Here is a 27650-nt window from a genome sequence, read left to right on the forward strand (position 1 = left end):
AATCTGAAATTTAGGCTACCCATATGAGAACTTTCTGAATTCTGTATATAACCATAGGAATAAATGCAGCCCCTATAAAATCTCAACGAAAATAATCTTACATTACCTTCTGATAATCAGTATCTTCCATACGTGGGACACATCCAGGTAAAAGAAATTTACCAGTTCTTGTTCTGCACCATGTGCTCAGCCGAGGTTGGATCACGCTAATAATGCTATTGCAGTCATTAATAGTCTGTTTTGGGCGATAACACAGAAAAAACAAACAAAATAAATAAATAAATAAATGAATAAACAAACCCCCCACCAGTTTAGTAAAGCAACTTCAGTCTTGAACACCTAGACAAATATTCTTAACAGTATTTTCACTTGTGTTAATTTAAAAAATCACTGTCTTACACAATGTAAGAAATACAAAATGACAAATGCAGCTGAACAAAAGAGGTGACAGCATGCAGCATGTTTTGCCATTGTATTACAGTAAAAACATTATTATGCTGATCATTTAGAACTTTTGAGACATCCTTGGAAACAATTCAAAGAGCAACAGGTTTTCTTGTTATGGTGTTAGAAGATATTGCTATGCTTCTTCTGACCAAGTGGAGTCAAGTAACCTGCCAATTTTGAAGGTTTCTGAAAGGACTGTTTGGACAAAAGGGTAAGGTCTGTTTTGATTAAACTCTTCAGCTTCATTTGGAACAAACTTGTTTTGAATACTTGAACATTTGCTATTAAACCAAACTCTGTTCAGTGACAGAGCAACTGATGCCAGGCTATTGTGACAGTGAAGATGAGTGTTTTTTAAATAAGATAATGTAATGCCGAACTCCCTCATGTATTCAACAGTAATTACCCATTTTTTAAAAATGAAGTTTGGCGCGACTGTTCGGAAGGCAACAGAGTGGGGAAAACGCGCATTTTTATTGCTTGGTAATAACTCTTATAGACGGTTAACTCGTAGTTTTATGGCATTGCTTTGTTAATTGAAACTTTTTTTTTCTCCCTGGCAGACTGTACAAGTATATAGAAGTCACAATTTACGAGTATCAGCTGTTTATTTAACAGTGCGTCTTATTTTCAGATGCCAGTTAGGACTTCCCTGACCACTTTCTGATTGACGTTTCCCCTAACCAATGAGCGCAGCGGGTGTAGGCGTGGCCTGAATAACAGCCAGCTAATCGCGGCTAGCTGTGTGTTATAGTACTGAGGATTGATGTAAATAATGTCGGATGTTCCCTGTGGAGAAACGAGGAAAAAGAGGTGCCGAGAGGTGTTTTGGGACAAATACTGAGGTCGGTCAAAAAAGAAGTTTCATTAGAACTAAAAACTTTAAAAATGTTTTCCCAGCTGTTGCTTCAGGGCTGAGTGTACTCGATGTACTGAAGTTTTTATTAGGAGAAAAAGGGCGCAGTTGAAGCAAACGTGAGAGGTTTACCGTGTTACTACCAGGGTATTTAACTGTTCCTGAGTCTGTTGTAATGCCAGCTTTTATCGTTTCTCTTTATCTTTATGAAAACTGACACATAATAACTGTTGCTGCAAGATTATTTCGAAACTGGGACACATTTCTAGTTGCTGCTGTTTAGTTACTTTGTGAGTGGAGGTTCACCTTGTTATGAATTCAGATAAGGTCAGGAAACTTTCAGAGGTCATTAGGCACACAATCTGCTCTGTATTTAGTCAAGTGCCATTAAAATCTGCAATATTTCATATTAAAATACTCCTGGTCGAGTGAAAATCAAGTTGAGGACAGTTCACCATGACTGTGATTTGCTGTTGTTTATTTTGTCATTATTAGAGGACTAGTTGGACTCTGCCGTTGGATTTGGTTTAGTCTGATTCATAACTTGTGGGTGTTTTTGTCAGGACATGTTAGAGACTCAGAGAGGGTGAGTTTAGACCATAGTGCACTGGAAAAAAGTCAGAATACAACAATGTTAATATTTTTGTTTTTTTAAAAAGAAAAGAAAAAGAAGCCAAGGTTAAAGAAAAAAGTGTGAGTAGTTAAACCTTAAGCTTAAAGAACATGTGAAGAAATGATGTAAAGTGAGGATGCTTTCAAAAGTAATGTCATGAATAGTTTTTATAATTGAACTAAGACTGAAAAAAGGAAAGAGAATCAACATATCGTGTTGGAGAACTTTGTCACAGTCTCTCTGACGTCTGCATGATCACCACTGTCTTAGGCAGCACGATAACATTTGACTCATGCTAAGGATATATGGAGTCTACGCAACTGATGAATATAACCAGGGACATTATAAGGCAGGAGATAAATGACTTGAAGAGTCCAGATTAGAATAGTCTGTAATGACAGAGATGGCAGTTGTTTGACACGTGTCCCTCTCCCAAACAGCCAGTTGTCAGCCAAACCAGGAGGCATATCGAGAGCATTTTAAAACTTATTCTGGGGCAAAGTCACCAAACTTTTAAAGCATTTTTAAAATCAGATTTAGTTGGTGGTTTGATGTTATTGCTCTCTCGTTACTCGTTTAGATAGAAGCCTGGTCTCTCCCAAAATAACTGCTTGAGGGTGTTGCTAAGACAGCTCCTGAGTGGTGAGACTTACCTAGAAGGACTTTGCTAGAAGTACTTTTAACAGGCCCTATTGTGTCTGTAGCATTGAATACTGGAAACTATCAAGTTATGAAAATAGGCAGCTAATGTTTGGTTAGAGTCTAGAGGCCTTTACAGAGCAGGTCCGTTAATATCCTTAAATGTTTAAACCTAATAAGACGTGATAAATCCCATCCCTAACTCTGAAATCCTAATCTCTGATGGTTTACTCTCTAATCCAGTTTTGCTGATCAAACTTGTTACTTTCTCCTTCCTCAGTGGCGTGATGTCTTTTAACTTTTTTTTTTTTTAACCTGCACACCTCAACCTCTCTCTCCCCACAGGAGGGACATGGCCCAGGAGACAAACCAGAGCCAGACTCCTCTGCTTTGTTCCACCGGCTGTGGTTTCTATGGCAGCCCCAGGAATGATGGCATGTGTTCAGTGTGCTACAAAGACTTCCTCCAGAGACACAACAGCAATGGATGCATTGGCCCACCAGGTTGGAGAAAAAACTAAATAAATAAAGCCCTGTATACTGGTTAACAACTTACAAAGCCTGTCTGTACACCAGCACACCCTCAGGATATCCTGTATGGGCTTCTGAAGAACATGCAGACTGTAAACGGGCTCAGTGGGTGAGTTTAATGTGAAATATTCTTTTAACATTTCAGGTTCATCTCCTGCTGACAGCAGCATTGGAGAGTCTCTTCTAAAACAGTGTTGTGACAGTACGACAGTCACTTCACCAGCAGCCATATCCTCCGCTCACACAGAGCCTGGACACTGCAGGTACTGCTGCCTCACACACACACTGTCAAACTAACTCTCCACAACAGATTGTTCAATATCCCTGTGTAAGCATTACATATTCTAATCTATTTGTACTAATTATTTTGTTCCCTGTCTGTGTGTGTGTTTTTTTTAGTGGGCCAACAACAGCCTCAGCAACCTCAACAGGAGAGAGTACCTCAGGAGCTAAGACCAGTCTGACAGCCGACTGTTTACACAGTATGGTTTGTGGGGAGTGTAGAGGATCAGTCAGGAGGGTTTTTTTTTTTTACAAACATCACATCAATATTTGCTAGATTTTTCCCTGAACACTTTTAGATCATCAATTATTCAGCATTTCCAGTATTGCTGTGCTAGTGAAAATCTTTCACGTGGGCCAGTGTGACCTGAAGGACTTCCCTGCTCAGATGCATGCATGTCAGATGCAGACAAAACAGTGTTTAACACCGTTTATTCCATCAACTAATGACTTAATGAGACCCAGTATTAGATGATGTGAAGTTTACATGGTTGTATTTTAATGCCACCATGCAAACATACCTTTGTCCTTCTGGGGTTTCACTATTTTAGTCTTGCGTTGTTTGTTTGCCTCTTACATCAGCTGCACATCAGTCGCCATCCACAGTTAATTAATGATAAACTAACCTGAGCTCAGCTGAACTGAACCTCTCACATTAAGCTGCTGCTAAATTAAAGGAGGCAAAGGGACCAACCTGCTCCTGTTGATACATCAGATCTCTTTTATAAAAAGAAATTCAGATGACCTTCACTCCTAATCAGACCGAAAAGCAGCTCCTCTCCCGATCAAAGTCCGCAAAGACCTGATTATCTTATGGTTCTAAAGATGATCAGAGCCGCCTCGATAAATATTAAACATGTTCAATTTTTACGATCAGAAATCCTGTTGTGTGGAGGGAACACAGAGGAAAGCTGAACACGTGCTCTGTGGATTGTCACGTGGAACGTAACGATAGCCAATCAGGAAGCAAGCTGACTGAGGATGGAGGCGTAACAAACAAGTGACATCGTCATCCGCCATGTTTGTTTACTCTAAAGTTGCGTTTGACCGTGCGAGATTTAGAGTTCTGAGAGTCCAGACTCTGGTTGTTGGTGGTGAATCTGTTAGTGTGTGGTGTGCTGTGTTGGTCTTCTTGTTGCACATCACACACTATAAGAACAAAACAGTGAAATCTGTCATTATTTGTCGTCATGTGTGTGGTCTCTTACATTTTCTAAATCTGTTCAGATTTTTAAAATCTTTTAGTGTGTGCCAGGCTTACTGCTAATACAACGATCACTGCTCACCAAACAAAGGCTGATGGAAGCTGGAGCTGAGATTTAGTGGACTATGGTAATAGGAAAAGGATATGCACACCTAAGCCTTTTTGTGACCCTAGCACTTTCATTTTTTTTTACCCAGTACTTCCACCTCTGTGTGTAACCAAATATATGAGGCAGATGTGTGAAAAACATACACAAGTCTCTGATGGTGAAACGTTTACCACAGGAGAACAGTGACATCTGGTGGGTGTGTGAGCTGTTGCTCTCTGTGTTTGTGTCGTTAACCCGTCCCCATAGGTTCAGGCATGTCAGACAGAGCTGCAGCTGTAGGCAGCGTACAGGAAGGTCAGTGTTCAGCAGGTAGCTCAGGGACAGAGCTGAGCAATAGTACCTCTGTGAGAAAGTGCTCCCATAAAGGCAAGAAGAGGAAGCTGGAGGATCCTGAGGAAAATATAGATGTGAAGAGAGGTGAGTGATGATCAGGCTGATGGAGTGGCTCAGAGTCCAGCTAACTTCCTACTCTGGAAATGAGAAGTCACCATGTTTTGGATTTGATAAGAAAATGGTTGGTTGCCTGTCTGTAGCAGTGTAATGATGTGACTGCTGTGTTTCTCTCTCAGCATCGGGCTGTGAAGTATCAGTGGACACACCTGCAGAGGCAGAGGGGAAGTCCAAAGCCAAGAAGAACCGCTGCTTCACCTGCCGCAAGAAAGTTGGTCTGACAGGTGCGACACAGTCCACAGAGAGAACTGACACAACATTTTTGTTACATGAAATATTTTAAAAAGTCGTTCCAGACTGGTTCAAGGTAGTGTCCCTTATCCTTAATGCAAACACTTTCTGTTACAGGCTTTGACTGCAGATGTGGAAATGTATTCTGCAGCATGCACCGATATTCAGACGTTCATAACTGCACCTTTGACTATAAAGCCGATGGTGCAGAGAGGATCAGGAGAGAAAACCCAGTCATTGTCAGAGAGAAGATCCAGAAGATCTAAAACTAACCAGAGCAGAAAATAAAACTGGAAACTTGTGTTCCCAGCCTCATGATTAGTTGTTATTTTCAAATCAACCCACATTAATACTAGGTTTAGTTTATATAGGTTTGTGAATTCTTCAATATTTCACAAATGAATTTGAGATCAGAGAAATTACTGTTGGGGCTTTTAAAGGGCTGTGCATCTTAATTTTCCTCACTTCTTTGTCTGTAGTGTCACTTTATGACCAAAACTTTGCTTTCATGTCATCAATAATCTGTCTTTCAATACGAGGATTATATGTGTGTGAATATGTCATGTATGAGGTTATATTAGGAGAATATAGTTCATTTATGGGTTAAGAGTTGTTGTGGTGTATATTTGTACACTATGTTGATTTTTAATAAAAAAGTATCAGTTGTGTATAGAAATTGTTCGGTTTGAATTGTGGAAATGTCTGGGCCCAGAGAAGAGGATAAATGTGGTGACTGCAGCTAAGATATTCAGTTTTCCTCATATGAAGCCTGTTTTTAAAAACTTAAGTTTGAGTATGCCTGTTTCACTATTATGTCTTAGACTAAACATTTAACTGTGCTTATTTCCTTTAAATACTTTTTGATAATTATTTTCTCTCAGATACCTTTTATACCTTTACACTTACCCTGTATTTTTAAACTTCTGTTTCCCTTAAACTATCTACCATCTTCCCTTCATGCAGGAATGTTTTTAATATCTTTTTCTGTCACTGAACAACTGCCACATCAGGCATTTTAGAATTTGCCTATTTCTTTTAACTTGTATTAAGAACCAATGAGACTGATCAGTGCCTGGACTACAATTTTGCTTAGTCATTTACCGGGCTGGTTGGAATTAACTACTAGAGGTCTGGATTAGGGTGGATACTAAAGGCAGTGTGTGATTGGCTGTGCAGTGGGAGGCGGGCCTGTCCAAAGTTAAACATCTGGAAGCGCTTACTGCTGCTGTTCAGTCGCTCAGTAACTCAGTAAGGTTGAGTAGAGAACCACTGCCAGAGAGAAGATGTCCTTTATAAAAGTAGATCCAACCTCAGATTTCTCCTACCACAACCTGCCATATGGAATATTCTCCACGCCCGATAATGTAAGTGCACTTTGCTTTTGTTTGACAGAAACAGAGCTTTTTATTGACTTGCAGAGTGAAGTGTTGTCAAGACAGAAACACTGAGGACTTCTGGTCATGATTTTCAAAATAAAACCTGTAGATAATTTAGGGCCCACGAAGGGAAAGTTGATCTCTACTGGGAACTTTCTCTTCATTGTCACAATCACAGTTTGCTGAAGTGTACTGAGGGATATGTGTGAAGTGTGTTGAAGTCTCTATGGCAGCCATGAGTGCACTGTGGAATCAGTTTTACCATAGATACTGCAGATTAACTTGTAGCTTTCTGGAGGAAACATTGAAAACTTAAAAGAACTGGAGTACAGGAAGAAGTTTGAAACAACCAGGACTCTTCTTAGAGCCCGGCCAAACTGACCGATCAGAGTAGAGGAGGGGCCTTTTGGTAAGAGGAAGAGGTCATGTCTGGTTTCCTCTAGAGTCAGTCTTGGTTTCAACGGATTAGAGAATCTTGTTCCTTCAGGTGCTTTTTTTGCAGCCCAGATTGGTGGAGTGTTGCAGTGATGGCTGTTCTTCTAGACACAGTACATTACATTTGTGTGACTTATTGACTTCCTGTCAACTTTATTGAAGTTGACTACACCAAGGAACATTAAGTGTAGTGTATTATAAAATTCAGGTGACACCCACTTGATTTGGGAGAATATATTAAGTCAGTTTGACTCAGTTTTAGTTGGAACAGCTTGACTGAATTTGACTACACTCAAATACATTGCATATTTTAAAAAGAAAAGCCTACTTAAATATACTTGCTCATCCTAAACACATAATCATGTCACACAATTTGACATAGTTCAATTCTTTTCCTTATAAGGTAACCTTTTATTTGTGTTTTTTAAGTAAATGTATTGTGGATCATTTGTAGCTATATTTGATTGTGTTTATTTCCACAGCCCAAACGTCGTATTGGTGTTGCAATTGGAGACCAGATTCTGGACCTCAGTGTGATCAAGTCTTTGTTTCAAGGACCTGTGATTTCCAAACACAAGGATGTCTTTGACCAGGTTAGTTTAATTATTTATGTAGTATTATCATACTCTGTACGATAATAGGACCTGTCAGAAGTAAGTCCAGTGAGCCCTATGGCCTTAATGTTCCTGCCTGTTTAACCCTTTAACAAGTTCAGAGGTTGTTGGATGAGAGGATAAGAATTTGTACAGGTTTTGATTTTTGTTTTTCGGGGCAAATTTGGAGCTGTGGGTCACATAATGCCCTTGATAGACTTGCCAAAGATATCCATTATAGGCAGAAACAGCTGTATAACAATGGAGAAAAACCACCAGAGCATCAAACATTATTCAAAACTAATGATCATATCCAATGTGTCAAAAATATATAAATATTATCTTGTCATTCCTGTGTTCAGGTCACTGGGGTTGAACCAGACTTTAAACCTTTACCTTCTACAAAAGATCATTTCTGTATTGTTAAGATATAGTTTGTGATCTAACCCACTGCTTATGTTGTGTGTTTGTCAATATTTATCATACTTTAATCTGTATCTGTGTCTCATACAAGCCCACACTGAATGCTTTCATGGCTCTTGGTTATGAGGCCTGGAGGGAGGCCAGGAGGACCTTGCAGGTGCTGCTGTCAGCCAATGAGAGCACACTGAGAGATGATGTCAGCCTCCGAAGCAGGTCGGTCTGTGTAGCATCTGTGATATGAATTAAAAATCTCCAGAAGGCTTCTGGCCTTAATTATTTGGTGGCTGACATTAGGTTTCTGTCTTTTTGTCCTCATCTCTGCAGAGCGTTTGTCCACCAGAGTGCAGCCACCATGCACCTCCCTGCAGACATCGGTGAGCCTCTCCTGTGCTCTGAGGATTAAACTCCTGTTATCAGAGTTGACTTTTTCATCACACAGAGTGACTCGTTTTTGTTAGCTGCTTTGATACTCTCAGCTCTGGTTTAGTTCTACCTTTTTGAGAGCTGCATGCTCGTTGGAATTAGACTTAGAGACTTAGACTAGACTTTATTTATCCCTTTGGGATGACTCCCTCAGGGAAATTAAGTTTCCAGCAGCTTATACAGACAGAAGCAACACACAGGACAGTTTGCAAACAGCAGAAAATATAAATAGATTAGAATAAGAATGAATTAAGATAAATATACTGAACTGTATATGGCTGGCTCCTTCCCTTCTGTCCTCTGTACTCTATCTCCTCCTCCCCCCATGTGAGGAGTTGTAGAGTGTGATAGCATGATGGACAAAGGAGTTCTTGAGTCTGTTGGTCCTACACTTGGGCAGGAGCAGTCTTTCACTGCTTGTGCTCAGTTAAAGCAGAAACTACCAGTGTTACAGCGAGTTAATACAGGCTGACAGTGTCAGCAGCCTGGCAGGAGAGACATGGTGTAGCAGGATTTCATAAATGAGCTATGAAGAAAGGAAAGGACTTTTCCTCCGCTGGGTTTTTTTTTCGGTCTGGCTCCATGCTGCCCTAACCCTCTGATTGGTGGGCCTTTGTGGGATGACAGAAAGGGCTGAAATATAAACTCTTCCACACTCAACTTGGAAAATAATTTCTTCAGGGACATACCTTTGTGCACAGAGCATCATCATGCTGAAACACTGGGCTGGAAGAACGCGTCAAAAGTTGTATTCATGTAGTTGTGTGGCTCTGAGGCACAAGGGGGCACTGTTTAACCACATATCACAATCCTGTTACTTTTGACTTGGCTCATTCACTCAGATTTATTCCAGTTCACTAAAAAAAGAAAGGTTCAGGCAATAAATCCCAATATTTCAGCCAGGTCATCTTATAAACTCTCCTCTCTGTTTATCCTCAGGTGATTACACTGACTTCTACTCTTCCAGAGATCATGCCACCAACGTCGGCATCATGTTCCGGGGAAAGGAGAACGCCCTGATGCCAAACTGGTACACTATCAGTCAAAACAAGCAACAGACACAAACAGCTGTTGTAGAGTAAACAAGAAGCTTACAGAGAGAGGTCTTCACATAGTCCCAGATACTGAGAGACAGCCTGAAACAAGGCTTTCTGCAAACACTGTGATATGTGGAGGGTGTTACAAGGTTTCTCTAATTGATTTGGGCCTCAAAGCATCAGTGTGCATTATAACTGTGCAGCAGGGCTCTGGGAGCCTCCTGCAGCCTCACTCACACAGCTCACACAGCTTTCATTTATTCCAGGACCCTCTCGTGGGAGAAATGCAAAGGCAGCCGGGGCATCTCTGTCTCCCTCTGAGTCTGACATGCTGCACTGTGGTTAAGCAGGTGATTGGCAGGCTGCTCTTCCTGCCTGTCAGAGTCATGTCAAATATGAAGAGGCCAGATAGTTTTTAGCAATGAAGCACATGTTTTTGAGTCTGTGCTTGGACCCAAATGAGCTTTTTTTTTTTTTTAAACTACCACTGGTGACACATTTTGGGAACTGATCAGAGGATGGTTGATGTGGTTCTCTGATCCATATTTTAAACCAGCTATAATCAATATTTTTATAATAATGTAACTGCAAAAATAATGTGGCAATGTAAAAGCTGTCAGAGATTTATGGAACTTTTTAGTTTCAGTTCATGGTCTGGGGGAGCACCTGTGTAAGTCTTACTGCGTCACCAGGTAGAGAACGCTACGCTTACTCAGTTTTACTCGGGAAACTGTTTTTAATCGCAAAAAGTTAATTAGCCCAAACTGTGTCAGTGTTTTCAGTGTATATATTGGTCAGGTTTAAACGTCTGGAGTCACTGTCAGGACGATTGTATCAGCTGTTTCTTTTACCTCCACCACTAATGCAGTCAGTGTTACAGAATTTATTAAATTTATGTAAAAACATAATTTGAGGCAGGAATTTAAGGAAATGCAAAGTGTTGATGTGCTGATCCACTTGGGTATGAAAAAAAATGTGCACTGGTTGTCAGGCACTATGTCTTAAAAATTAAATTTAATCTGAAATTAATATTTTGTGATTAAGACAAAGGATATGTTTGCAACAAGGATATTAAGAGACTTTTTAAATTAAAACAAGAATAATATAAACAGTTCAAGTTTATACCATTGCGTTGTTTTTGTCCCGGCTTACAGGGATGAAAGTAATAATGTGTGACTTCCATTCAGAGTCAAATTATTCCATAGCTGCTCCACATTTTTTTTACAAAATAGCACCTGGTGTTGATGGAGCACACACCTGAGCTGCTGATCACCACGAAAATTAGTTTCTATCTGTAACAGTATCTTTTAAAACAAAGTGTTAATTTTGTCTCGGTTCTCCCCTAATTTCCGGACACAGCAGGCAGCTGTTTTCACTTAAAAAGGTCCACAAACTCACTGCCTGCTCATCACAAAACAACAGACAGACACAGTTAGTGGAGCATTTAGCAGCACAAGAGCCAGATACATGTAATTCCCTCAGGAGCTGGAAACACAGCTAGAAGAGAATAAACATTGGACTCAGGCCAGAGACACAACTTCCAACAGCTGGTTGTGTCATTTAGCAGCAACTGGAAAGGTGATGATATGTCACTGTTGTGTTGACAACTTGTTACTGCTGTTTGTTACCAGAAAATGTGTTTTTACAGGTTTAATGAAGAGAGCAAAAGAAAGGAAAAACAAGAAGTTGGCCTGGTCCTTTAATTTGTTGAAAAAAAGATAAACTCTGTGTCTCCTTTTTACCATCACACTGTCACATTAAAGCAGCTGCTTTCACACTGGGAAGAAGTTCTCTGCTGGCGGCTCCTCAGGGTTCAGTGACTTGGCTGCATCGATAGAAATACTGTATCTGTGGATACTGTCAGTTTTCCCTGTAGGATGATGATTCAGGCTTACGCCTTTAGCCTCGAGGCTACAGACATCTGTACAGTATACTGTTTATATATAACTGTATGACCGTCACTAGAGATTCACATAAACTCAATGAAGTCATTGAGAAGAGGTATTTATGTGACTGCCGTGAGCGTGCAGTCACATAAATACCTCTTGTTGTGTGAATTGCACAGTTTGTAGGATCACAACAGCTCATGTTATAACTCAGCCTTATTTTCCCATTGTGGCCTCTGTTGTTCTAACTTGGGTGTTGTGTCCTGCAGGCTGAGGCTTCCAGTGGGATACCATGGCAGAGCGTCATCAGTGATTGTTTCAGGGACCCCCATCCGCCGCCCCTCAGGCCAGACGAGGCCTGACCAGAGTAAGATCCTCATGTTTGGTGCTGACGTGCAGTGTGCAGTGCTTTTCTCAGAGTCTTTTGTCTGAAAACCTGCTGCTGCTGTTGAAACAACTAAAACATTCTGAGCTGAAAGATGCTGAAGCACTCTGTACACCTTTCACACTACATCACATTGTCATTTGATCTATTGTTAATATAAAAATACTGATAATTCCAGTTATAATCACATTTAATAATAATGTATCAAATGACAATGTGAAAACAAGATGACAGTGTGAAATCTGCGCAATCATGACTCTAAATAAATGAGTATGTTGTTCTGTAACAGAGGGGGTGTGTAAAAAAAACAACTGTTTGCTAAAATGTTTACCTTAAAAACCCTGAGGTTCTGTTTTTAAGAGGTTCTCTGTGTCAAAATCTAGTCGCCATTTGAACAGATATTAGTCACAGAGCCTGCAGCTGATGATAACTATGTTTACCTTTTCCTTTCTGTTAGCGAAACCTCCGGTGTTTGGCCCATCTAAGCAGTTGGACATTGAGCTGGAGATGGTGATTGCAGTCTTTATTCAATCGATTTGATTTTGAAATAACATGCCTGAGAGAAAGGCCTGAGTGGCACATGTCAGTATTTCATTGCTGTTTTATTTAAAAGTTCTTCTTTTCCCCGTTTAGGCCTTCTTTGTTGGTGGAGGGAATCAGCAGGGGGAGCCCATTCCCATCCAGAAGGCCCATGAACACATCTTTGGCATGGTTCTCATGAACGACTGGAGTGGTAAGAGCCTCTTCACAACACATCATCATCCTGACTGCACGGGCTTATAGATGGTTCTCAGAGTTCCCTCACACATCCTGACAAACCACGGATTATGTGATCTGTTTTTTCAGTCGCATACAATTCCTATAAAATCTGTATTTCAGTGCTGATGTTCATACAGTGAAGTGTGTGTGACTGGTGTATGCTGCTCAATCACTACTTAGCAGCAGTGACGTTTCACTTAGAGGCACACTTGTTCCTTAATTTACCTCTGAATTATACATGCAGTCTCCTCACATTTAGGCAGATGGAAATGGTTTTAGATTAAATGGCAGCGACAGTCCTCATCAAAACACGAGTGGGAATATGTATTATTGATTCAGCCGGAAATCTCCTGAGAGGACATGCACTGTGCTGTTACTGTCTGACTGTCATCTCCTCTAATATCCCCTCCTCACTCCTGGCTCTGTGATACTGAAGCCTGCCAGACTGTTTCCTCAACATTCGCCTAAACTAAAGCCAACAACAACAACAACATACTAATTATTATCAGAAAAATCTAAAGATGGTAGGGTGATATCCTCTGATACCAAGTGATGATGTGTAAACATTGTATGTGTTAAACCTGAGAGGACTGAAAGCAGATTTATGCAAATGTACGTTTATTATCATTGCAACAATCCAAAACAATGACAAATACTCTCCAGAATATTCTCCAGCAAATGGTATTGGAGGCTGGACGTACTCCGGTTTCACGTCAACAGTAAAAGCAAATAACTTTGGTCTTGTGGAGAGAACCATGTGGCAGAGCTTTGAAGCTGAACTTGCCGTTCAAAAGACCCTTTTCTTTATCTATTTCTGCTCACCATCCACAACATTACTGCTGTGTCACTTCCTGATTTCCCAAACTACGATCATAATCACAGAGTGCGCGTGTGTTAATCGCGCGTCAAAAAAATTGTGGTGTTTGAAAGGAATTTGCATTAATGTGTTATTATTGCATTAACTTTGACAGCTATAATAAAAACATAAAATGTATTTTATATGTGCAGCACGTACAGTTTATGTAGTTCATGCATTTTGTGGTTTTGCGTAATGTTTAGATCGTTTATGTATCAGAGATAACCGAGGAGCTCTGTTACTGCACGTGTCAGAGGTTCTCATGGGTTTTAACATCATGGTCCTTAAGTAGACACACAACAAAGCTCACACATCAGGACTTAATTAGATTTAGCCCCAGGATCCATAATGTAGGATTATTGATTTAGAGTTGTCAGAACTGTATGTGGGGAGATAATACATGTACCTACTCTTAAACACTCTGTAATTGGGGCTAAATTCTAGTGATCGGTAAAAATTTCTAATGGAATTAAATTGCCCTGGGTCCTCTCAGAAAACCCCGCTTTCAGTCCACCTGCATAATTCATCAACAGTCTGTGTGGAGCAGGGACACGTGAAGTCAGATGTGGACTGATTTGAAGCTAGAGATGTCTTACTGTATGTCTGAGAGCAGAGCAGCCAAATCTGAAACAGCTGGGGGACTGTTACTCTGAGGTTTTGATGAAAATGAATGAAAATAAAATTAAAATTGATAAGTAAAGTCTTAAAAACCAAAATTACTTCCATATAAACTACATATCCACTTCAAAATACCTAAACACAACACATATGGCTCAGTTAAAACTGTCAGTCACTTCATAAACAAGCCCAGGGTGTGGGTGTATAGTAATAATAAATGTAATTAATTTACTTCCATCCGCCCAGTCTTCACTGTTACACTGTTGCTCAGTTCAATATGGCAGCGCTCTGTAATCTACTGTACTGTATCTGCCTGAAGCCACAGCCTGACTCTCTGTGATTTAGGAGGTCATTTAAAGCATACAGTTAGTAGCATTTCAACACAACTAGTTTTTATTTTCTTTTATTAGTCCTTTGGCAGAGACCACATTAGCCCCATGTGTATAAAGCACAGTGGCTATTACTGCTTTATGGCCCGTGACAGAGTGAGGTGTGAGGAGGAATACAGCAGTGGCGTTCTCATTAAGGACTGAGTCTACACTTTCAGCTCCAGTGTCCAGCACAGTGGATACAGTACAGACAGTTTGGTACATGGACTACATCAAGTCCTTCTCACATAACATGATTTCTGTTACATCATTCAATTCAGTACAAAACCAGCCTATAAAAGCACTGTAGATAAAGAAATAATAGCTCAACAGCTGATTATTTATCACAGCGTTGTCAGATACTAATTGATTTTGTGACTTTCCTACCTTTTAATAATCTTTAGCCCCAGAGTTTAGGGTCAAGTGGGATCTTAACCTTCGCGTTTTCCTCCAGTGTTTGTTTAACCTCCTTCCTGTCTACACTCCCACACAGTGAAAAAAATGTTCCCATCATCAGTCTACCTCTGGTACACAGATCTGTCATTTCTCTGCTGTGATATATGTCCTCATCAGCCAGTTATACTGTGGTAACTTAAGATGAGTATTTACTCTTTGGGCCTCCTCCTCTTTCCTCTTCAGGGGAAAAAACTTAAACATTTTTTTTGACCAAATGGATTAAATTCTGATAACACAGAGATTCATGTCAGGGTGTTTGTGATGCTCATGAAAACTGTTTCCTTTCTTGTGCATGTGTATGGGAGCAGTATTACTCAGGTGATCTCTGCTTCCGTCTTTGAAACGTTTCTGCTACACATTGTGCACACTGAATGTTTCAAGGACAGCCTGTCATACTGGTGCACAGATATATATCTGTACAGCGGGTCCCAGTTTTGTTTTGTTTTATTTTTTTTTCTCACTGCAGCACACCGAGAGAGATTCTTCAGTCTGTGACATTTCTGCTGAATGTGCAGCTTGAAAGTTAACTTTTTTTTTTTGTTTTGTTCTTGACTGCTGAAGCCCTCCAGAGATCAGTCTGTGCAGAGTTCACCACAGGCTCATATTTGCCATCCAGAATTTTTACCATACGACTACACGCTAAATTCAATTTCTCCCCACCTCCCCTCCTCTCTTCCTCGTCCTGCACAGTGGTTTAACCAGTGTCATTTCTTTAAGGCTCACAGTGGGTGAGGCAAAGGCTCGGCCAATGAACCGTGTGCGAGCACAGAGGAAGCTACTGAGAGCAGATTAGCATCGAAGCTCTGACAGTTGAAGATTATCTCACTGTTGCTTCATTAGCTTCACAGTGGAGGGGAGCTCTGGGAGCACATGGCTGTAGGAAGTTACTGGCAGCAAAGTATTTTATTAAACCTCTGAGCCTCTAAATGTAAGAATGGTGGAATGTAACTAAGTACGTTTACTCAACACTTGTACTTTACTTTAGTATTTCCATCTTCTGCTACTTCTACTTAACATATGATCAAATGAAAAAATATATCCAGTGCAGTAAGAATATTTCAGCCTTTTCTTGTGTAAATTACTTCCTCTAAAGTGTTTTTCTAAGGTTTGGTCTCAGTGTCCAGCAGGCTGATATACTCTTACTACACTAACAGATTTTTCCCACTTGTTTTAACGAAAATAAGGTTTTTATGAACCAGTTTGAACCTGTTAGAGACCGAACTGCCTGCAGTACATAAAGTAGGTAAGATTAGTAAGATTAATACAACTTGCATATTTATTTAGTTTTTTTAAATTTAACCAGGAGAGTCCCATTGAGATTAAAATCTTTTTCAAGGGAGACCTAGCCAAAACAGAGAGCAGCACAAAAAAACACAAAGTTGCAGACAGAAAATTAAACAAAAGACAAACTCAAAAAAAAAAAAGTGTAAATTAAACTGTTACTTTTACATACATACTTTGTGTTCCTGGGTGTGAGTCTACAGTGGCAGTCAGTTAGTTGTAGCACAGACGGTGCTTTCATGGCTCACTGAGCAGAAATGACTCTGACTGATGAACTGATCTTTGTTTTGAGAAACTTTTTACAGTTGCAGCAGTGAGGTGAGGAGAGAGTGGAGAACCATAACCTGCCTTCTTATGCTGTAAAATGTGTGTTTATTCTCAGCCAGGGACATCCAGTCATGGGAGTATGTTCCTTTGGGTCCCTTCTTGGGGAAGAACTTTGGGACCACAATCTCACCCTGGGTCGTCCCTATGGAGGCACTATTACCCTTTGCAGAGCCCAACCCCGTCCAGGTTAGTACGGGCCACAATTTAACACCAGTAAAGAGAAGCGTCCAATGGTGATCCTAAACTCCAAGAGAACATCTGACATCAAATTACTCATTTAGGCTAATTGGTCTAATGATGTGACATTTATTCAGGAAGTGCCTTTAATAACTCTGTTAAGTCATAAAGATGTTCTGTTGGCAGTTAGCATGGTTTTGATCTTTGAATTGTGACAGAAAATTTAGCTAAAATTTCAGTTGCAATATAAGATTTAGTTAAAATTCTGATGCTTGGATGAACTGCATCAAATGTATCACTTGTTGCTGCTCAGGCAAAGGAACGTAGAGCTGAACCTGTCGAGATGTAAAGATTGTCCATCTGTGCATAAACCACTTTTGATTTAAGGAACATCATCGCTTTTCCTCTGGTGCCACCTTTAGGACAAACTTTACATTTGTTTGTTTCTCTAGTGTTGTGGATTTAACAGAAGTCAAGTTGTTATGTCTCTCTGTTTTAGTCTTGGGTTGTGTGGTGAACATTAGAGCTTTATTTCTTTATTTCCTGCAGGATCCAGAGCCCCTCCCCTACCTTCAACACACTGATGCTTACACTTTCAACATTAACCTGTTTGTGTCACTAAAAGGTACTGTACACAAAGTGACTGTCATCAGATCAACTGTAATGGTTTCACAGTGTATTCATGTAAACACACACTCCCACACAACACACACACACACACACACACACACACACACACACACACACACACACATGCATTGCTTAGCAGTAAAAGCCCTGAGGTGATCCATGGTAATGAGTAGCCATTAAATTCTTTTTTATACCTCCCTCTCTCTCTCTCTCTCTCTGTATCACTTCCTCCATCTCTCTCTCTCATCTATGTTGCTTAATATTTTACCACCAACACCTCTGAGGGTTTTCCATGTACCCCCCACACAGAATTTGTAGTTGTTTTTTTTTTTTTTTGTAGTTTGTCTGATGTTAAAGTAGCAACACAAAACATAAATACTTCAGGTAAAAGTCCTGCTTTTAACAATCTAGTAAATCAAGAGTATGTATGTTCAATTAGAAAAATATACTATTAGTGTCAAAGAACTCATTATGGAGTTTGAATTTTAACAATTGGGTTTAATTAAAGTGGATAAAATTGGATCATACTTTGTAAGATCATTACAGGTTTGTAAAATCTTATTCTGCAGATTAACCAGTAACTATAGCTGTCAGGTTCATGTAGTGGAAAGTACAATATTTTCCTCTGAAAAGTCTTGAGGTAGAAGTAGTGGAACATACTAAAGTGAGGTACAATGTACAAAGCCTTCACTGTAACTCACTGCTTCATGTCAGGCGTACTGGAATATGTTGTGAAGCGGCCGCCTGTTTCACTCTGAGTGAGTTTTGCTGTTTGCTGTCACAGGACAGGACATGGCGGAGTCAGCGACCATCTGCAGGTCAAACTTTAAGGTGAGTCACATCCACTCTGTGCTTCACCACGTGTATAGTAAACAATAAAACATATAAGCTGTCAGCATACAGCTGGTCTGATTGCTGTGACATTATTGGACTAATTGTTATTTGTGTCTTTCTCTGTCATTTGTTACTTTATTTTTTTAACCTGTTGACCCTTTGCCTTTCTCTAGTACATGTACTGGACCATGAAGCAGCAACTCGCCCATCATACAGTCAACGGCTGCAACATCAGACCAGGAGACCTGTTGGCCTCTGGTACAATCAGTGGACCTGTGAGTGTCTGTTTCTACAATATGCTCAGGTTTTGATTAAGAGGGGCTATGTATAGGACTGCCCCTAGGCATCATGGTCAAGTGTTAGATATTCTAAAAGATGTATTAATCAGGTATACTTAAATAAATTGAAATTTCTCAGCAACAGTTTGACCAGTTTAATGCTGGATAATACATTATCTACACTTTGAGTCAGCTTTTCTGTCTTCGTGTTTTAAATGTGCAGTATATTTGTAGTGTACAGTGCTCATATAGTATGTACTGTGTCCCACCAGGATCCAGAGAGTTTTGGCTCCATGCTGGAGCTGTCATGGAGGGGATCTAAGAGCATCGACCTGGGAGGAGGAGAAACCAGGACCTTCCTGAAGGATGGAGATGAGGTCACCATCACAGGTTAGACTGTGATAACTCAGCTGGAAATATATAATTCACAAAAAATGGCTTTCAAACTACATCATCATAAAGGAGAACAACAACAAAAACATTTTAATTATGTTATACGGGTTTGCAGTTAAAATGTGTGACACCTAATCCAAGCAGAGATAACTAAAACATCACTGTGACATCTTCAGGGATTATTTTCTCAGACTTTGAAAAGAAAACATTATAAAACTGTTTTCACAGGTTGTGTAGTAAACTAAACTTTGTGCATAAAATATACAATTTACGCAATTCCACTTCAAAATTAGGCGGTGCCTACTTATTATGAACAATTGTTAGAGCCCTGAGGAGGTAAAACTGTCTAATATTTACCATAAAAAGCAGATTATAGAAAAATCCCAAAACTGAATTCAAGTTTGTGTGGCTGAATGACGTTTTTTCATTTCATCATTTATCTTTTTTTAAGGTTCTGACCCTCAATGTCCCTGTTTTTTATTTTTCCTGTGAACCTTTGTTCATGTCACTCCCCACTCTGTCACACCCCTCATTTCTTGACATCTCTTTACTGTGGACTCATTAATTTAGTAATATAATGTCCAAAAATACCTAGAAATATTTTTTCCTTAATTATTTTGTCCTTATTCTTCAGTACCACTGCTAACTAAACATGCATGTAAGCCATTTATATAGAGTGGTACAGGTCCTAAAACCAGGAAGTAAATTAGTATGTTAGCAGTCAGTGGGTTTTTGGTTAAATGTCTGAAATAAGGTCTGTGGTTTTAACACAAGCTCAAGACATTTTCATGTTTTATTCTACAACATAAAATCAGTCAGTAAATCCTCCACTCCTGATGTTTGAAGCTTTTACGTGTCTTAAAAAAGGTGGTTGCTAACGAGTGTCTAAATGAGACTACAGAGGTTGTCGGGGACGTTAACATGAAAATTGATCTACTCACCAGTCCACCTTTACAGCCTCGTTGTGTTTATACTCACACTCTTTCAAACTATCACTAACTTTCTAAGAAGAAAGGCTTTTGTAGAAGAGGTCAGAGCTAAATTAAATGACAAGTTGGAAGCTTAGTGGTGGAGACGCTGACGTCATGTGACCGTGGTGTAGTTAGTTTATAGTCTAACATTAACTTTTTACTTCTGGAGATTGTATTTAGGCTTCAAACATCAGAACAGTGGTGTTCATCTGTGAAGATTATCTGATGGACTAAACATTCAAGTATCTTTTGTTGGTTGCAGTTCATTTTCTGTAATAATCCAACTTCCAATAACCTCCATGGTTGTGTGTTTATAATTAAAATACTGTCCCATCTCTTCCTCTGTCCAGGTTACTGTCAAGGAGATGGATACAGGGTGGGCTTTGGACCCTGCATGGGAACCATACTACCAGCTGTGAAACACTGAAACACACAGACTGTTACTCATGTGGGCGTGCCTTTTGTGGAGCATAGATAGTGGAAGACACAAACTTACTCACCCTGTTTTCATGTTTTCTACCTATGAATGAAAACAACCAGGGTGGGATAAAAAAAGAGATGAATAAACCAAGAGAAATATTGTTCCAACGATAAATTCTGAGAAGTGCTGATATCTAGCCCTCTCTAAAACAAACACATCTTCCTCTTAAAACTGCGTTTCCAGCTTTAGTTAATAATTGATGAGCTTTTCTCAGGTTCATTTTATGTAGTCTAGAGTAGAGTTGTAGAGACCTTGTTACTGAAATCCTCCTGCAATATTTATCCAGCAGAGCGATTCTCCCAAATCACGTCACAGTGTTACCATTCCACCAGGATCAGTGTTATTGATGATTTATGTGTTTTGGCTCCTGAGTTACAATGAAATCATTTTTAAAAAATGTTACTGCATTTGTGTCTTTTGTTTTCCCATGGACTCACTGCTCCCATCTGATATCTGCATTCTGAATTTATTCAAGCAATTATTTACTAATTTAGTAAGACATGTTTATTCTTATGTGATACATATTAGTTGTTCATTTAAAGTATGAGCTTGGTAATATTCTGTGTTCTTTTTTTTTCTTATAAACAAACTCCATGTGCAAACCAACAATGAATTGATCTCTTAACAAGTATTGTGTGTGTGTGTGTGTATCCAAAGCCTGATTGATCTTATTTCTTGATAGAGTTCCATTATTGTCCAATAAATTGAAAATACTCACTAGAGCACCAATTGCAGTAATGCTGGGATGTTCTAGTGTTATTTTCTTCACCTACAATGATAACAGTAGCAGATATAAGAAATAACCTGGAGATAAAAGTATTAAAATCGAAGAGTAACACAATTAGTAATGCTAACACGCATTAAAAGTTGTGTAACATAACCAAACTGTAGCGACGAATGTCTCTATAAGCTGCCAACAGCAGGAATCAAAGAAAAGCCACAGGCTAACAAGCTAATACGTTTTAAAAAAAAAAGAAGCAGCTACAATTGTACGCCATGACGCTGGAAGAAGGAAAACCTTCTTCAGCTTTAGCTAAACTAGCATTCATTCATTCAAGTCTGTAGTATGCCTTTTCTTTTCTTTCTTTCCTTTTTTTTTTTTTTTTAAATTAATTATTGAATTAACTGTTATTATTATTTGCTCGAATTCAAAGAAAAAACAGCTATGTTTTTCACTGAGTGGCCGCCATTTTCGATCTGGTATCCAGTGACAAAATGAAGTGAGTTGAAGCGGCGGTGCTGGTGAACGAGCACGACTCCTACGGCCGTCCTTCACCAGGTGAGTGTTGTATCACGCTAGTGAATTGGATAATCAGACTTGTAGTGACAATTTAAATATTGACACTGTGGGTAATTTGTTAACCTTTTGTTAAACCTTTTAGCGGGAGCCGATTATCCACACAGATCTCCTCCGCTCTAAAACAAACAGACCAAGTAATTAAAACCGGTAAAAACACTGAATAAAACAATTTCAAATTAAAAATCGATGTTTCTTCAGCGGGCACAGGACACTGAGAGGGTTTGTTTGCCCAGCTTGTTTCTCTGATTACTGAAGACCCAGGTGTCCGATGACAAAAACCAGTCAATCCATTTAAGATTATAATTATAACATTATGAATGGCTTCTTTGTTTGATATTAATATTATAGATGTGGTGCCAGCAGCCGAGCGGAGTTTAATTGAACGGTGTCAGCAGCAAACAGATACTGCTACGGCAAGCCCCGAGGGGAAAACGGTCTGTCACTAACCACACTGTTTTAATAAGCTAAACTTTGTCACACAGTAATCAAGAGTGTTTGTAACACTATTGCGGGTTGTTAATACCACACACAGTCTTTGATGACAACTCTGACAGAAGAGCAGCTAATAGTGATAGTGCCCCACAGGTAAAGTGACATGACCTGTGTGTGTGTGTGTGTGTGTGTGTGTCTCCAAAAACATCAACTGACTGCACGGGTTAAACTTGTTAGCATAGAAACGTTTTCATGGTGTTTGCCAGCTGCTTAGGTTAAGCTGATGTGTTTTTTGTTGTATTTTTCACATTAGCATATATGAAGATCCTGCTCTTTCCTCAAGTATTGAGAGATGAATCAATGCATTGTTGATTTTAAGACTAATATAATAACACCTGCCTTATCTTTTCAGTCAACAAACTAAATGAGAAAAGTACAGTACCATGCATTTTATACCTATAAGCGTGAGACATAACTCAGGCTGTTGTAATTAAAAAGATGTAAAACAACAGGCTCACTCACATTTAAATGAGCACGAGATGATGAATAAAAAAACAGTGAGGATAAAGACCATCTCTGCTGCCAGAGACTGCAGATTAAACTGTTCCTACTGTGGCAGCTGAAGCTGTTTGTATCCTTCACCCAGTGTTTCTGGCTCTCTGGACTGTCTGCCTTATGGATACTGATGTGCCGTAATGCACTGATAGACTTGGATGAACTTAGTTAAAGTCATCAGCACTCTAAATGTGAATTTTATTGCTGCATTAGCTCAGTGAGATGTCAGCTGTGTGTGAGAGAGAGAGAGAGAGAGACAGAGAGAGAGTGAGAGGGATGCTTGGAGACTATGAATGTAGAAATTCATATAGAACTGATATAAACAATCTTTTCACCTCAAATAATTCTGATGACTTGTCTGATATCTCACCACTTCATCTGGAGAATGGATTTTATGTTGCTATTAAAGAGTAGAACAGGCTTCCTGCTGCTGCAGCGTAGTGGTGGTCACAGTAGGCTGTTTGACAAATTCCTAATTTGGGACGTATGGTTGTTTAGTTCTTGTGGAACTGTGTCGGAAACCAGATGCTTCAGATTAAAAAGCTCAGAGAAACAAGTGAACGCTGCACTTTATCAGAGGTACTGTACATTTGCCAAACCAGCCAGTTAGTCTTCATCCTTCAAGTCTTTTCTCTTATAAAATCAAATCATACAATTTGAAAACACCTCTGATAAACCAACCACTGTGTGGCTTCTTCAAGTTTATTGTTGAGTGTAGCATCGTACCAAATGCATGAGAAAATAATTTTTTGAGACACAATTTTGCATCAGATGAGTTGTTCCAGTGGAGCTTGTGTGTGTGTTAATAACATGGCAGGTGGATTGCCCACAGTGAAGCCGGCTCCTGCAGGCTGTGAAAGTCAACGGGGGCAGAGGAGAGTTTGGGAGCAGAATCAGAGATGAAAGCAGAAATAAAACTCAGTGAATTGGTAAATGTCAGGAGTTGAGGAATCCTGTAGAGATCAGCCTGCTGACTCTGGGTTGCTCTGTGTGCTGGCGTTTGGTTTATCTCCTCCAAACAGAGGTGGAGAAGAACATCCATTCCTTACTGATGCTTAACAGATAACACATACATAAACCAGCTATTTTGAGGGCATCTTTTCACTATCCATGGCCTGCAACTCTGCCATGTTTGTTCACTCACTGGTGAACATAGTGGGTGGTGCATGTAGCAGCTAAAGAGCCACATGGAGCTAAAAGGAGAGTGAATATTGAATGTACCTTTATTAAAAATAGAAGGCGAATGCTAATGTTGCTCTCACCCCATTTATACATGCATATTGGACTAACTGGATTGTTAGCAAGCAATCATGTCCAAGAGGCTTAAGAGACTGATTAGAATTGGGTTGAAACCTACAAAGTGGATCTTCAGTTGAGGTTATTTTGTCACACCTACTGAACCCAGATTAGACTTCCATCTTCAAATGTGTATAGTGAAAAGGCTGCATGGAAAAATATCCGATTCTGCACTTTAGAGTGACACAAAAAGATGAAGCGAGGAGAAGGTCAGAGTGCCAGAAATGGTTCCTGTACTGTAGCTCCAGCATATTGGAATGGTGTTGTTGTGCCTTGTTTTAAGTCAAGAGGAGGTTTCATTCATTAGACATTAATATCCTACAGGACTACTAGAGTCCTGCTAGAACCTTAAACATAAGGTTCAGCACCACATTCATTTTTGTCCCTTAAATATATAGTTCAGTATTTTGGGAAGACAGACAAGATTAAGGGTAGACTGTGTTAGAATGTCTCTGTGTTAAGTACATAGTTGGAGTCAGGGCTAAACGCTTCCTGTCTACATATCCATAAAAGGTAAGATGTGTTTTAATAGTTTTTGGACAATAATGGACCTCTGTGGCACTGACGAGTAGTATCAGGCTTGCACATGAGATTTAATGACTGTTAGAAATATAGGATACAGACAGTCTTATCTGTTAAAACAATGGTGGTATTTAAGTACTAGATGCAGAGAGAGAACAATTGATATTGATCTAAAATAGAAGCCATTGGGCTTTCCAAAATGTCAGAATTTTCTGCAGTAGATCTTTACCCTGACAGCATCTAGTCTGGTAAAATGTCAGGGAGGTAACATACTTGAGTAGGATAATCTGGTCGTCTATCCACCTTAGCCTGAATGCCCTCCAACCTCATCATCCATTCTACCCCCACCCCCACCAAACCAATCCGTCCTGGCTGGGAGTCACGTTCCTGGCTGTTTTAAAGCTTTGGAGAACCTGTCTCATTGTAATTAGTCAGGCACTTTCTGCACTCCAGCACCCACAGGGATTTTTAGGCTTCATCTCTCCCTTCCTCTTGTTCCCTAGCGCTCTCAGTGAGCTCCCTATGATTTGCAGTGGAGAATTTAGAGGACAATTTCACACCTGAGAGGGAGCGATGTGAAAGATATCTGTGAGATAACAGCAGAGTTAATACAGGCAGCGGACAGGGAGGAATTAGAGCCATTTTTCATTTGGAGCCATGTTTGTGTCCACCTGATAAATCAAAGTCCAGTGGTCACTCTCCTTGAAGCTCTGTTTTGATTTCCACCAACTCCTCAGAGAAATATTAGGTTCTTTAGCTGCTAAATGCTGCACAGTGTTTACCAGCTAGTTGCTAATTTTGTGTGCATACTGCTTGGTGCTGGGCAGGCAGTGTGCCAATGTCTTTACTATGGATCAAAATTTGTTAACAATGTTACGTAGATAACTTTAGGCCCATTTAGGGGCTCGTAACTGAGTGCTTATTTAAATAAAGATTTCATGTTTTTCCACTGAACTTTTCCTTTAGGAAGCTTGATTGTTTGTGAATCTGAGCTGCAGCACTGCATGTACTGCATTGAACATAATGAAATACTACTATTCCAATCAAGGATCACCAGTTGACCCTATATGTCATAAGGCTTTATATTCAGCTCATGTGAGTGATTGGAAACCCTGGACGTTTGAATTTCTTGCTGACTTTGTAAGTCCAAAAAGTTGAAATTGTGAAACTTGAAATTACCCACTGGAAATTTGAAAGAGAACAATTCAGACCACATTCAGATAAATGGTTTTGACTGGTCTGAATATTTTTTACTTGCAAACCACTAACTGAGTCAGGTTTCATGTTTTTCTCTCTTGCAAACTGTCGGTAACTTAAGAAGCTATATGAAGAAGATTGGTGATGTGGCTGTTGGTCAGTGGCCTGTCAGGTGGAATGCATTCTGGCCAACTCTTCAGATGAAATTGAGAATTGATTTTGATGCTCTGCAGTTTAAATGATGTGTTACAATCCTTTCTATTAGTGTTAGCAGAGATACCTTTGATTTCCTGTCTCAACGACTTGACAGAAAAATGTGAAACAAAAAGCCATTTACTCACAGACAACAGCAAAATGAATCTAGAGCTAAAATCATTAAACATTCTTACATAGCAGAGGAAATAGTATTAGCACAAATAATTGGCCTTGACTAAAACAACATCTTTCAGCATATGATTTATCAGTTTACACTATCCTATGAATTCAACTCTAATCAGTGCTTCCTGCAGTTTCTTTTATGGAGCACAAATCAAAAGCAGCCACACTGTAAACAATATCTATACCTGCACTCAGCCTGTGGTTGTGTTGTGTGTAGTCTTTCCTTGATGCATTTTAAAATATGTATGTGTAGGTTCTCAGTTATCCAGGTCATGGAGGTCTTAATGTTAGGGATGAAGGCAACTGGATTTCTTTTGGTTTCTTGAATATGTTTCACTTCTCATCTGAAAGGCTTCATAAGTTCTAAAGGCTGGTTGGGGAGTCCCAGATATTTAACCTTTGTTGGGGGTTGTTACATTGGATGTGGTCCTGAGAGTTGTTGACCCATCCTGCCATCATGTGGGTCATTAGGGTCATATAGGTTGAGGTGTAAATGGAGATTGAGTCACCTGGGTAAGGAGCTCAGGACTGCACTGGCACAACTGCTTGTCCTGACACAAACAAAGACCAGTGTACAAAGATTAGGACTTGGTGTGAGATATTCACTCTCGCAGAATTTGCAGCAAGATGTAAATGCCAGAGAGATGTTAGCAGGAAACACTCACGCAGTGAGATACATACTGAATGTTGTAAATGGTACCCTGTGCCCCTGTAAGCATGCTCAACATGAGCAGGCCGACCTATTCATAGAAACAGGGCTGAAGACAGACAGGAGGCTTTCAGCTCAGAGCCAAGGATAAAGGCAAGAGAGAGGGCACAATTTAACAGCCAAAGCAAATTAAATCACTGTTTTACATTCTCATAATATAGTCCTGGCCTCATTATGATGATACACTGTAGGTACCTTGAACTTGACCTTCAAAGCTCTGTGGATGGTTGAATGTGCAGGTTATACCCTTGACTCGAAGCCTGACTAGAGATTTTCATCTCCATACCGTTTAGCCTATTATGCGAGACAGACGTTGATGAAATTGGCCTTGGGGCTGGCAGATGGTTCCCCATGGATTAGCACTGAATGAAATTTCATCAGGCTTTTGGTGTGACCCAATTATATGTCCAATCTAACGTAAGATTAATTTTATTACAAAGCACACAAAAGACAGGTACTTTTGACAGTTCTGTAATTCACAATCATCTTTATTGTGCTGCAGTCCAGTCTTTTTTAGATGTGAAGCACCTCAAGGATAAAAAAAACACTTATTCATTCATTTGTTCATTTCTGTGCTTGCTATACACCCTCTAGCATTTGCTAGGAGGCTTAGCAAAGTCTGAACACAGGCTCGTGCTGTACATGCCTTGCATCCACTGAATCCAGCTGTGTCGCAGTTACAATACAGTTTCAATACAGCTACGATGTGGCATAAAAATTAGCCATTCCCTGACTTTCTCCTTTGCCAATATCACCCTGTAGATTGATTTCTATGTAAAGAGCTGGGGCCGATAGCAGAATGGTGAGGGCACGTTCCACATGGGCTTTAGTGCTCTGAGCAGTGAGTCCCCAGTTTGATTCCCAACCCAGGCTGCAGTTCACTTAATGGCCACCGGTATCAGTAATAACAACG

General features: G+C 39.8%; 2 protein-coding genes across 3 annotated transcripts; both read left to right on the forward strand.

The window, feature by feature from the left end:
- Positions 1 to 552: 552 nt before the first annotated feature.
- On the forward strand, positions 553 to 6037 carry zfand6 (zinc finger, AN1-type domain 6). 2 transcript variants are annotated; one of them, XM_018692823.2, is made up of 7 exons: positions 553 to 658; positions 2901 to 3058; positions 3231 to 3348; positions 3485 to 3567; positions 4927 to 5097; positions 5250 to 5354; positions 5479 to 6037. In XM_018692823.2, exons 2-7 carry the CDS (start codon positions 2908 to 2910, stop codon positions 5625 to 5627), a joined length of 777 nt encoding a protein of 258 aa, XP_018548339.1. In that variant the 5' UTR covers positions 553 to 658; positions 2901 to 2907; the 3' UTR covers positions 5628 to 6037. The 2 variants fall into 2 exon arrangements, with proteins under 2 accessions (XP_018548339.1, XP_018548337.1); XM_018692821.2 differs by lacking the exon at positions 553 to 658 and adding an exon at positions 1133 to 1292.
- Positions 6038 to 6564: 527 nt separating this feature from the next.
- fah (fumarylacetoacetate hydrolase (fumarylacetoacetase)) lies at positions 6565 to 20750 on the forward strand. Its single transcript, XM_018692820.2, has 14 exons — positions 6565 to 6725; positions 7655 to 7765; positions 8280 to 8401; positions 8513 to 8562; positions 9551 to 9641; positions 11804 to 11901; positions 12377 to 12429; positions 12553 to 12652; positions 16640 to 16770; positions 17311 to 17386; positions 18176 to 18222; positions 18399 to 18500; positions 18776 to 18893; positions 20218 to 20750. Exons 1-14 carry the CDS (start codon positions 6645 to 6647, stop codon positions 20292 to 20294), a joined length of 1257 nt encoding a protein of 418 aa, XP_018548336.1. The 5' UTR covers positions 6565 to 6644; the 3' UTR covers positions 20295 to 20750.
- The last annotated feature ends 6900 nt before the right edge of the window (positions 20751 to 27650 follow it).

Source organism: Lates calcarifer, linkage group LG2 (genome assembly GCF_001640805.2).
Source record: "Lates calcarifer isolate ASB-BC8 linkage group LG2, TLL_Latcal_v3, whole genome shotgun sequence".
In the NCBI taxonomy this organism is placed as follows: Eukaryota; Metazoa; Chordata; class Actinopteri; family Centropomidae; genus Lates; species Lates calcarifer.